The sequence below is a fragment of the Sinocyclocheilus grahami genome, unplaced genomic scaffold, assembly GCF_001515645.1.
Source record: "Sinocyclocheilus grahami isolate Dianchi unplaced genomic scaffold, SAMN03320097.WGS_v1.1 scaffold326.1, whole genome shotgun sequence".
Lineage (NCBI taxonomy): Eukaryota > Metazoa > Chordata > Actinopteri > Cypriniformes > Cyprinidae > Sinocyclocheilus > Sinocyclocheilus grahami.
The window spans coordinates 200,737-213,448 of record NW_015505505.1 but is presented as its reverse complement, the minus strand read 5'-3'; the positions used below and the strand labels follow the sequence as shown (position 1 = coordinate 213,448).

General features: G+C 35.1%; 1 protein-coding gene and 1 long non-coding RNA gene across 2 annotated transcripts in view; both read left to right on the top strand.

The window, feature by feature from the left end:
- LOC107602407 (FERM and PDZ domain-containing protein 2-like) overlaps positions 1 to 10,192 on the top strand; it is a 26,734-nt gene extending 16,542 nt beyond the window's left edge. Inside the window, exons 20-30 of the mRNA XM_016294901.1 lie at positions 37 to 158; positions 241 to 348; positions 454 to 570; positions 1,886 to 1,933; positions 4,398 to 4,399; positions 4,476 to 4,569; positions 6,896 to 7,006; positions 7,171 to 7,256; positions 8,159 to 8,336; positions 9,651 to 9,862; positions 10,039 to 10,192. Of these exons, the coding sequence (XP_016150387.1) occupies positions 37 to 158; positions 241 to 348; positions 454 to 570; positions 1,886 to 1,933; positions 4,398 to 4,399; positions 4,476 to 4,569; positions 6,896 to 7,006; positions 7,171 to 7,256; positions 8,159 to 8,336; positions 9,651 to 9,862; positions 10,039 to 10,170 (1,210 nt within the window). The 3' untranslated portion in view covers positions 10,171 to 10,192. The remainder of the gene's footprint in view (positions 1 to 36; positions 159 to 240; positions 349 to 453; positions 571 to 1,885; positions 1,934 to 4,397; positions 4,400 to 4,475; positions 4,570 to 6,895; positions 7,007 to 7,170; positions 7,257 to 8,158; positions 8,337 to 9,650; positions 9,863 to 10,038) is intronic.
- A 701-nt stretch (positions 10,193 to 10,893) lies between these two features.
- Positions 10,894 to 12,301, top strand: LOC107602434 (uncharacterized). The gene is made up of 3 exons (XR_001611037.1): positions 10,894 to 11,165; positions 11,558 to 11,680; positions 11,937 to 12,301. It is a non-coding gene; the product is annotated as an uncharacterized lncRNA (long non-coding RNA).
- Positions 12,302 to 12,712: the final 411 nt, after the last annotated feature.

Sequence of the window (12,712 nt, the reverse complement as noted above, 5' to 3'; positions counted from 1 at the left end):
CATTTTTTAGAGTGTAATATGAACCTCTTTGCACAGTTTAATTGGGAAACAGCACAATGCAATGTGTCCTTTTTTCATAGATACTCCAACAAGTGTACGATCTCCAGAGAGGGAAATAATCTGCGTTTCCCTTAAAAAGGATCCCAAAGTTGGCCTTGGTAAATGGATTCTGGATATAGACTCGATGTAACTAACTGTTATGCAGAATAGTAATTCACTCTTTATTCATTTCGGCTCTAGGTATTGTAATTGTCGGAGAAGACAATGCTGGGAAAATGGACCTCGGGATCTTCATCGCATCCATAGTACCTGGAGGCCCAGCTGACCGAGATGGACACATCAAACCAGGTGAATCCTCACGATCATCCGATTATCTGCACTGATAATGTCCAGTCATGATCTCAGAAGCCTCTGTGTGAACATCAGTGAAGCTGAGCTCCGTGTTTCTGTCAGGTGGTCGACTGATCTCTCTGAACCAGCTCAGTCTGGAGGGCGTGTCCTTCAGCGAGGCCGCTGACATCATGCAGAGCAGCTCCAGTGAGGTGGAGCTCATCGTCTCACAGCCAAAAGGTACCATCTTGCTTTATATATTCCACTGCACATGTGATATAACATCAGCACTCTCTAAAAACAAATGGTTTGGGTTATTATAGTTAACTAAGGGTACGTTTACATGACAACGATGTACTGAAAACTGAAAAGTTTTTCCTTTGCATTTTTGAAAATGTGATGTCACAATGATCCTTGTTTACACAGATCAGCGAAAACAACAAAAAACGCTGTATTAAGCATGCCAGGCCAGTAGTTGGCGATGCCATTTTGTTAAAGGGGACATGAGATGCCCATTTTCCACAAGTTGGTGTGATTCTTTAGGGTCTTCATGAAATGTCTGCAACATACTTTGGTTAAAATTCCTCAATGGTCGTGTAAAACAACACCCTTTTTACCATGTCTCTGTTCACAGTGACCTGTTTCGGTGCATGTCTCTTTAAATGCTAATGAGCTCTGCTCACCCCGCCCCTCTCTTCCGTGGAAGAGGAAAGGCGATTTGCAAATAATCATAAAAATATAAAGTGTGGGACTTACTTCTTCTGGAGGTGTTTTTTTCAGTAAAAGTAATCCACTGCGTCTTCAGAGGCTCAGATGTCGGGAGTAAGATGACTGCTATGTTCATTATTACATCCAAAAACAAAATACATCAATCGCTTAGGAGACGTTCTTGTCTACACCTGCGGTGGCGGCGAAACAATGTCGGACTGTTTACAGCTCACTCAGGGCGGGTCTATGCTAAAACAGCAGTGTCCGTCAACAGTCGTGGGAGGGGCTTGTGCAAAGTGACGTCTCTTTGCCAATATCTGTGAACGGCTTGCTCTGAGAAAGTGCTTATGATTAGTGAGGATTTAAAAACAAGTACTGGGTGGATTTTTATCATTGGAGGGTGGTTGTGTACACACACTGCCAACATACATTTAAGTTCAAACACCATGTAAAAGTGAATTTGCATCCGATGTCCCCTTTAAGAAACACTACACGCCTGCGCGCATACCTGAACAATACGCATGTGCATGACGTCACCGTTTTCACAAATTTGTGAAATTTTTAACGATAACAGTATCGCTTTCAAAAACTTGCACTTTGAAACCAGTTTGCGTTTTCAGGCCCCCAAAACGCCATTGTCATGTAAATGCTTTCAGTTTTTAGTTAAAATCGGTGTTGTGTAAACGCCCCCTAAAGCTAAAATCATAAAAACATTAACGCTACTTGAAACAAAATAAACGTTATTTCAACTAGTTGCCAAAGCAACATTTCTCATTTTTATGTAGTTTAGCTTGATTTACTAAAATAACCAAAACTAAAACTGAAACATTTTTTTTTTAATTATTAGACAATAATGGTGATGCAGCCACGACGCAAAGCAGGAACTACTTCAGCTGTGCGTTTCCCTGAAAATAATTGCACACGTTAGAACGTTCGTCAGCCAATCAGATTCAAGCATTCAACGGCCCTGTTAAACAACGTTTAAAAAACTAAAAACTAATTAAATGACAAAGACACACAACAAAATGACTAAAACTTTAACTAAAATTAAAATTAAAGCGGAAAATACAAAAATAAAAATGATTTAAAAAATATTAAACAAAACTATAATAGTATCTTAGTTATACTAAAATACCATTGGGCTCAACAACAACAACAAAAATGAACAGTTTGCATCAATCTTTTTAAGTTTGACAACTGATGAAATTAACCAACAAACTGAGTTAGAGGAACTAAATTTGTAGCATAAACACACATTTTTAAGTTGATTTCTCATATAAATGAAGTTGTTCCAACCAGTTTCAACATAATTGTGTGGTGGCTCTGTAGAACCAGTTCATCTTATCTATATCAGTTCAAATAAACGGCTAGCGCAGCACATGATAAAAGTTACTAATTTAACGTACATTTACCTGAACAAGCAAAATATCACTGTCATTGCTCGTTAAGTGTAGTGTATATCTACAAAAACGTCAAACTCTTTTAAATGACAAATATAACATTAAGTACTATAGCAGGTCTTTCCCTTCACTAAAAAACACATAAAATAACACATCATTTCAACATTTATTCTCCTTATCCAGTCCTATGCAAAGCATGCTGGGAACTAGAAATCCACTTCCTAGTTTTTTAAGTTATGAAATTTAGACAACCTTAGCAAGCAAGAAAACTAACTTCAAGTTAATTATATTAAAGCTGAAAAAAGAGAGTAAAGTTCAAGTATACTTTCTAAGTACACCTGTGTAGTAATATCAGTGTACTAGCAGTATACTTATATTTGTACTATTTCACTTCTTGGGACTAAAATGGCCCACTATTTACTTTATAAAAGTATACTAGTGTAACTAGTTTACATCTGAGTGTTTCTTTAGTGTTGCAACTATACTACTACAAAATATAGGCTACTTTGGGTTTGAAGTAAATAACTAGTAAACTATAGTATTCCTGCAAGTTCACTTGAGGCATATTTGGGATGCTTCCGAAATTAAAAACTAGTTTTGTACTGTACGTTTACTGCGCTTAAAGTACACTTAAAAGTATACTTTTATAAACTAAAAAGTGGGCCAGTTTACTTCCAAGAAGTACTACAAGTACTGCCTTGTTACTTTAAATGTAAGGTTATAAGATAGTATGTAAAAACCAGTATGTGTGAAACATGTATTAATATGCTACTCTATCAAAAAAAGTAAACACAACCACAAGCCTAGTATACTTAGAATACTTGATTGTTATTTTCTTAAGTACAAGCATTGGCCAAATATACTTGGACTTTTCTGTATGTCAGTACAAGTTTAAGTATATCACTGATTAGACTGAAAGCATATTCTCTTATTTTCAGTTTAAAAGAAGTATACTTTTTTTTTTTAGCAATACCAGTAATATTTACACAGACAAAACTTGAGGTTACAGTAGCTGTTGGACGTCGTCCACAAGGTCAGTGTATCACAGAAGGTCAAAGAGAATCAGCAGCCAAAGGGCAAAGAGGAAGAGCGGTCACATGACTACAGCTATGAGCGTGTGGAAGCGGGACTCACATCCTAAAAACAGGCTGCGGCTTACCTCTCTAAATGGGGTTAAGCAGCTTGAGAGGCATTCAGACTAAATGTCACCGAGTTTAGAAGACAGTACCATCAGACCGGAAAACCAACACTGAATGCATTATTCTGTGCTGAAAAGAACAGAATATTATACTTTAAGTCTGAACTGAATGTAATGTTTTCTGACACTTGATTGCATTAAATTAAAAGAAAATGTATTATAGTTTAAATTCTATTAAATGCATTTTCTATAAGAGTATTTTTTGACCCACTTAATAGGACTTCTCTACAGTTCTATATGTAATTTCATAATTACTTCTATTGTCTTTGAAATATAGTTAAAGTGTCCTGTCGAATGTACTGACAAGCATTTATGCTAAACAAAATACACTTTAATGTCATTTGTATTAAAATCATGTATTTAAATATATTTTAATTACACATTTATAATGATGAAATTGCTGTTTAGTTGTAATATCAAATAACACACTACCGTTAAAATTAATCAAGTACTTTACATGTGCTTTAGAATGTTAATCAACAAGTGTACTTCTTTAAAGTACGACAAAATAAACTATTAAAACATAATGATTTGAATTTACTTTGAAGTAAAACTTTTAATTTGACATTGTTCCAAAGTGCACTCTTTAATGTAAGTATACTAAGTGTCGTGAAAGCATACTCTCTTTGAGTACATTAAAGTGGCCTTTTATTTCATTAATATTGTATTATCTACAAGTAGTTAAAAAAAACACACTTTTAAGATTTGAAGTACAGTACAAGTGCACATTCAATACAATTAAGCACACTTCTTTCCACAAGGGGTTCTTTCTTATTAAAAATGTTGACTACTGTTGTATATTGTATAAATATTGTATAAGTTGATGTGTGAATGCACAGGGAGGAGTGAACACAGGTCTCCGTTATGGAGGTATTTACATCAAGAGTCTGGTCCCTGGTGGAGCGGCTGAACAAGACGGACGTATCCAGACAGGTACGTGTTACACTGCTATCAATGGGTTAAACTGAGATTTAGTGCACTCATCCTTTCCCTTCAGTTCAGTAAATTGTTGCGAGAATGTGTCGGTTTGGTCACTTGTGACGATTAGGGAATGATGATAGTGTGTGTGTGTGTGTGTGTGTGTGTGTGTGTGTGTCTCTGTGTGTGTGTGTGTGTGTGTGTGTGTGTCTCTGTGTGTGTCCAATCAGTATAATCAAACACAGCTTGACTCAAATGAAGGTGTAGAACCATCTCCAGGATGATCAGAAGAAATGGACAGCACCTGCGTTAAATATATGAGTGTCACAGCAAAGGGTCTGAATACTTAGGACCATGTGATATTTCAGTTTTTCTTTTTTAATAAATCTGCAAAAATGTCAACAATTCTGTGTTTTTCTGTCAATATGGGGTGCTGTGTGTACATTAATGAGGAAAAAAATAAACTTAAATGATTTTAGCAAATGGCTGCAATATAACAAAGAGTGAAAAATTTAAGGGGGTCTGAATACTTTCCGTACCCACTGTATATATATGTTCAGAAATTTAGACAACCTTAGCAAGCAAGAAAACTAACTTCAAGTTAATTATATTAAAGCTGAAAAAAGAGAGTAAAGTTCAAGTATACTTTCTAAGTACACCTGTGTAGTAATATCAGTGTACTAGCAGTATACTTATATTTGTACTATTTCACTTCTTGGGACTAAAATGGCCCACTATTTACTTTATAAAAGTATACTAGTGTAACTAGTTTACATCTGAGTGTTTCTTTAGTGTTGCAACTATACTACTACAAAATATAGGCTACTTTGGGTTTGAAGTAAATAACTAGTAAACTATAGTATTCCTGCAAGTTCACTTGAGGCATATTTGGGATGCTTCCGAAATTAAAAACTAGTTTTGTACTGTACGTTTACTGCGCTTAAAGTACACTTAAAAGTATACTTTTATAAACTAAAAAGTGGGCCAGTTTACTTCCAAGAAGTACTACAAGTACTGCCTTGTTACTTTAAATGTAAGGTTATAAGATAGTATGTAAAAACCAGTATGTGTGAAACATGTATTAATATGCTACTCTATCAAAAAAAGTAAACACAACCACAAGCCTAGTATACTTAGAATACTTGATTGTTATTTTCTTAAGTACAAGCATTGGCCAAATATACTTGGACTTTTCTGTATGTCAGTACAAGTTTAAGTATATCACTGATTAGACTGAAAGCATATTCTCTTATTTTCAGTTTAAAAGAAGTATACTTTTTTTTTTTAGCAATACCAGTAATATTTACACAGACAAAACTTGAGGTTACAGTAGCTGTTGGACGCCGTCCACAAGGTCAGTGTATCACAGAAGGTCAAAGAGAATCAGCAGCCAAAGGGCAAAGAGGAAGAGCGGTCACATGACTACAGCTATGAGCGTGTGGAAGCGGGACTCACATCCTAAAAACAGGCTGCGGCTTACCTCTCTAAATGGGGTTAAGCAGCTTGAGAGGCATTCAGACTAAATGTCACCGAGTTTAGAAGACAGTACCATCAGACCGGAAAACCAACACTGAATGCATTATTCTGTGCTGAAAAGAACAGAATATTATACTTTAAGTCTGAACTGAATGTAATGTGTCCTGACACTTGATTGCATTAAATTAAAAGAAAATGTATTATAGTTTAAATTCTATTAAATGCATTTCTATAAGAGTATTTTTTGACCCACTTAATAGGACTTCTCTACAGTTCTATATGTAATTTCATAATTACTTCTATTGTCTTTGAAATATAGTTAAAGTGTCCTGTCGAATGTACTGACAAGCATTTATGCTAAACAAAATACACTTTAATGTCATTTGTATTAAAATCATGTATTTAAATATATTTTAATTACACATTTATAATGATGAAATTGCTGTTTAGTTGTAATATCAAATAACACACTACAGTTAAAATTAATCAAGTACTTTACATGTGCTTTAGAATGTTAATCAACAAGTGTACTTCTTTAAAGTACGACAAAATAAACTATTAAAACATAATGATTTGAATTTACTTTGAAGTAAAACTTTTAATTTGACATTGTTCCAAAGTGCACTCTTTAATGTAAGTATACTAAGTGTCGTGAAAGCATACTCTCTTTGAGTACATTAAAGTGGCCTTTTATTTCATTAATATTGTATTATCTACAAGTAGTTAAAAAAAAACACACTTTTAAGATTTGAAGTACAGTACAAGTGCACATTCAATACAATTAAGCACACTTCTTTCCACAAGGGGTTCTTTCTTATTAAAAATGTTGACTACTGTTGTATATTGTATAAATATTGTATAAGTTGATGTGTGAATGCACAGGGAGGAGTGAACACAGGTCTCCGTTATGGAGGTATTTACATCAAGAGTCTGGTCCCTGGTGGAGCGGCTGAACAAGACGGACGTATCCAGACAGGTACGTGTTACACTGCTATCAATGGGTTAAACTGAGATTTAGTGCACTCATCCTTTCCCTTCAGTTCAGTAAATTGTTGCGAGAATGTGTCGGTTTGGTCACTTGTGACGATTAGGGAATGATGATAGTGTGTGTGTGTGTGTGTGTGTGTGTGTGTGTGTCAGGGGACAGACTGCTGGAAGTGGACGGCACCAGACTGCAGGGATTCACAGATCAGCAGGCGGCTGAATGTTTGGCAAGAACAGGAGAGGTAATCTCTCTCTCTCTCTCTCTCTCTTTCTCTCTCTCTATCATGGTAACTACACACTAGTCCCATCTTTACATAATCAGCTGTAATCACTGCTTGCTTCTAGCAATTCGATTATTGCGTACTGAACTTAGATTTTGTCTACTTTAAATCAGAAAATAAGGTTTCATTTTTGATACATTTCTAAGGCCTCTAAAATGATTAAAACGTATCTAACAATCTGCTCCATGCCTTCTGACATCTAATTGATAGTTTAGACTTTTTTATCAAGTAAAAGGCCTTTTAGTATAATTATAGAAACGTCCACCTTCAGCTCGTGCTTCTCGTGTCTTTTTTGCTGTCAAATCTTTACTGATGTTTATAAAGTAAAGATAAGAATAACTTTTACTTTGTTAGTGATATTTAAAGATGAACACTTACTGGATTGAAGGTTTACTTGATTTTTCTAAAAAATGAAATTCAAATGCGAGTCTCAAATATGACCGTCAGGCTTTTGAGGAACGTTTATTTGTTCACCTCTCAATCATCATTGATTGTTGCATTGCATCATATGTTTTGATCATAAAACTAAGCATTTAAATATCATCTTACTAAGACATTATTGGCAGATAATTTTATGTAAGTAGCTGTTATTTTGTTATAAAGATCCCGTTGATTTACATTAAAAGCATCAGAATTTCATCTTAATTTTTGGCCTATAAATGCCAACATCAAATATCACCAAATGGTATATTTTTGCTCAGTCTGGGCCTTTTTTTCCTCCTCAAATATGAGCTCCATGTTCTCACTAAATGAGCCATAGAAGTCTGATGCATCAAATAAAAAGAAAGGATATTTCTAAGTATTATTTCAAATGTCATGCTTCAGCTGAAGTGATGTTAGTGCTAATATCTGAACGCTGTCAGGTGGTGAGTCTGGTGCTGGAGCGGGACGGAGGCTCTGTGCTGCAGCGAGACCCTGTAAACGCACTCACCATCCGCACACCTAGTCCTGCAGAGACACCGATGAGGAACAGCTGCCCTGCCATCACCATGACCAGACCCTTCGGCCTCAAGTCCAGAGACTACAGCTTCGTGTCGCACGGTAATGAGAAGATGCAGTGAGAGTTTGTTTAGAAAAGCACCATGCACTGCAGAACTCACTAGCAGCTTTGGATGAATGTTGTTTAGGTGCAGGTGATAAATTATACATTCAGGTGTGAGAAGTGTCTTTGCATCCTTCAAAAAACATTCAAATGACCATACAAACTGTTAAATGGCATGGGAACATGCAGAGGTCTTAATGGATTACTGCAAACATAAGATTCATCTTCAAAACACAAATGAAGATTTTTACAGAACAAAGCATAAACGAACATCAGAATGTGTTGAAAGAAACAGCACAACTTAGTAAAACGTTTCATGTCTCATATTATCGCTCGTTGTTTCAACCACAGAAAGACGTCAATAAAAAATGTCACATAATATTACATTTACCTCAGAAACGCCAATCTCCGTAGCTCCATAATTAACAAGAAAATATGACTCTAGAGAGGAGCATTTTGCTAAATATATATATATGCTAAATATATTACATATTCATTATACTTTCACTATATAAATCTCTCATGAAAACAAGTTATTACCGTTTAAATGTTTAGATTTCAACTACAAATTAAAGTATAAAAATACCTATATAAATTGATGCCTTATGTGCAATTTAATTATTTTTATACAACGAACTCAGTATTTTTTTGAGTGTTTTTGTTATTCATTGATTACGAAAGTTTATTTTCAGTTTTGATTTTAGGATAAATGAAAAAACTTCAGTTTTGAGGTTTCGTAAAAAATTTTAAAAAAGTAACACTTTACAATAAGATTTCATTAGTTAATGTTAGTTAATGTAACAAACCACGAACAATGCATTTATTACAGTATTTATGAATCTTTGTTAATGTAAGCAAATGAAAATACAGTCATTCATTTTTAGTCCATGTTAATTCACGGTGCATTAACTAATATTAACAAGCACATCTTTTAATTTAATAATGCATTAGTAAATGTTGAAATTACCATTAACTAAGATTAATAAATGCTGTAGAAGTATTGTTCATTCTGATTTCATGTTAACTAAAGTACTTAATTAACCTTATTGTAAAGTGTTACCAAAAATAATAATGTTGGTGCATCAAAATATCAGGGTTCATTTAGCTTTATCTCCCACCATGCAAACCTTGCTTTGAATCATTAATTAGGTTTTTTTTTTAAATCCCTGATTTGTACAAAATTGGTCTTAAAACCTTTGAATCATTGAAAAATTGTAAAATGTAATTTATTATACACGCAGTGCACTGTGCTTCAGGAAATGTGACAAACCCCCCACAAGGCTGGCTTGAATCGTGTCTAATTCTGTCCCCAGATAACATTCAGGAGGTGACTCTTAAGAAGAGACTGAACGGTCTGGGCTTCAGCTTCTTCATCACAGAGCTGGACACGTCTCTCGACTCCGGCTCCATCGTGCGAATCAGAAAACTGTTCCCAGGTCAGCCTGCAGAGGAGAGCGGCAAGATTCGGGAAGGAGACGTCATTCTGTCCATTAACGGAGAGCCACTCAAGGGCTTGTCCTATCAGGTAACAGCGGAGCATTTCTTCATCCATTCCATCCATAGGAATATTACTAAACATGCAGTTTAAACAATGCAAAGGGCCAGGATCTGTTAAATACGGTGCAGTTATTCCGAATTGTATTAAATGAAAAGATGACTACTGTTAAACTTATATTTGGCCTGTGACCTCTGACCTCACAGCAAGTGCTGCAGTTACTGAGGAATTCTCCTTCAGAGGTGCAGCTGCTTCTCTGCCGTCCTGCTCAAGGTATCGAGAGAATGACCAACACGGACAATAGATTTAATATCATGTCATTTGGAAATGTTGATTAATTTGCCTTCTTTAAAAGTCTAAGATAGCATGGACTAAATCGGTTTTAATCTGAATAATAAATAAAACTTTTTTTAAAATATTTTTGCTCACAAAAGCTGCATTTATTTGATTAAAAAAAGATTAATGTTGTTAAATATTATTACAATTTAAAATAAGTGTTTTCTATGTGAATCTCTGTTAAACTGTAATGTATTTCTGTGATGCGCAGCTGTATTTCCAGCATCATTCCTCCAGTCTTCAGTGTCACATGATCTTCAGAAATCAGTATAATATGCTGGTGCTCAAGAAACATTTCTGATTATTATCAATGTTGAAATTGTTGAAACTGTGCTAAATAACACCATTCAAAGATTGATTTATTTTGTAATTAATACTTCTATTTATCAAGGACACATTAAATTGATCAAAAGTGACAGCAAAGACTTTTATAACGTTACAAATGATTTTCAAATAAATGCTTTGAACTTGAACGTTCTATTCATCAAAGAATCCAGACAACAATATATTTCTCAAGCAGCAAATCAGCATATTATACTGATTTCTGAAGAGCATGTGACACTGAAGACTGCAGTAATGATGCTGGAAATACAGCTGCGCATCACAGAAATACATTGCATTTTAAAATACATTCAAATATAGAACAGTTATTTAAAATTGAAATTATATTTTTGATCAAATAAATAGTCTTGTCCTGCATATTTAGAGACTTCTTTCCAAAAAATGTGTACAAATCTTCATCATGTCTTTACATTTTATATTTTTCAAATAAAATATTCAAACTGAACAACGTCGCTGACTGGTGTTTACAGTAACTTGGAATCATGTTTTATGTTGTTAAGGAACACTTCCACCTATATCAGAGAAAATAGGCCAACTGACCTGCAGCTGAACCATGAAAGATGAAATATGGGCATTTAATGAAGGTCTTCTCCTGGGAACGAAGGTCATAGAGGAATCCTGGTGCATTATGGGAGAGGATGGATCCTTCAGTGGGGTTAGACAACTCCAAACAGAGTTTTTGTACTTTTTTTCTACCGATTTCTATAACATTACAGATAGTCTTTCAAGGTGATTTTGGGTACATGCTCTCATGCTTGGCTTCTGCATTCAAGTCAGTGTTGCTTGATGCCATCCTCCAAATGTGCAGTCGTGACAGTGGCGTTACAGACATTCACACAGACACGTACAAACACAGCTTCTTAATGCTTTCTAGGGATAATCCTGAACTTGTAAAAGCAAGCTCAGCATGCACAGGATCTCACGCTTCATCTAGTCACACCTAGACCAAACATAGAATGTCAGCTAGACTTTACTATCATCAAGACACTCGTCTAGTTGATCTCAGTTGAATTTACTGAACTAAATGAGTATTGTTTGTGTCTACAGGTCCTCTGGAATACAGAGAAGCTGAGCATTGAGAGCAGAAGCTGACCGAGTGTTTGAAGTCTTACAGTGATCTGTGGTGCCAATCATTTCCTGCATTTTACTCGACTGGACAAAAGGGCAAGCGTAAGACCTTATTTTAGTGATGCACCCAAATTTCAGCAATTCAAACAATAATGCCACTCTGAATAAATCTGTCATGAAAACAAGTTATTACAGCCACCAACCATTAATTATATTATTAAAAAGTTCAAAAGCTTATGTGCCATGTACATGTTTGCATACAAGTCAAGAACACAAAAATGTTGAAATGTTCTATAAATGACTGAATTAATAAATGAATAAGCTTTATTTAACAGGGTCTATTTTTATTTCCAAACAGCTTGCTCAGGTTGTGTTGCACTGAGGCTCAGTTCCTGCAGTTCCAGGATGTGTCCACAAGGTGGCGTTACAGCTTCATAAACATTTAAACAAGTCTTTTTTGTTGTCTGTTATATTACTACATATATACTGAAGGCTGTATTAACTGATAAACTGTTTTAAACGTCTGTTGTTAGAAAAGTGTACAGATCTGAGCACTGAACAATGCCGATGGCAGCTCGCTGTGACCCACACATCTACCTTAATTGCAATTAAAAGTAAATATTATCATGGTGCCTTGCAGTCAAAATAAGATTTCACAACTTTTACAGATTTACAGATATGCCTGTTTCAATAATTGAAGTATGTACTGTATGTATTACAGCTTCAGCCTGTTCATTAACTGTGCAATAAAGACTGCAACGTTTCCAAATACATTTATTTATTTATTTATTTATTTACGTGCGTGCGTGCGTGCGTGCGTGCGTGCGTGCGTGCGTGTGTGTGTGTGTGTGTGTAGGATGGAACAATGAATTATAGGATGAACAATGGATAGAATGATAGAATGAATTAACAATACATAGAAAGAAGTAACAAATGATGAATAAAATGATAGAACTAAAGAATGAGAGATAAAAAGAACAAACAAATGATAGAAAGAACAAACAATAGAACAAGAATGGACAGCAGAACAAATGACAGACAGAAAGAAAGAATGAACCAACAACAGAATGAAAGAATAGATGATAGAAATACAAACAGATAAAATGAACGATGGGTAGAATGAAAGAATGGACA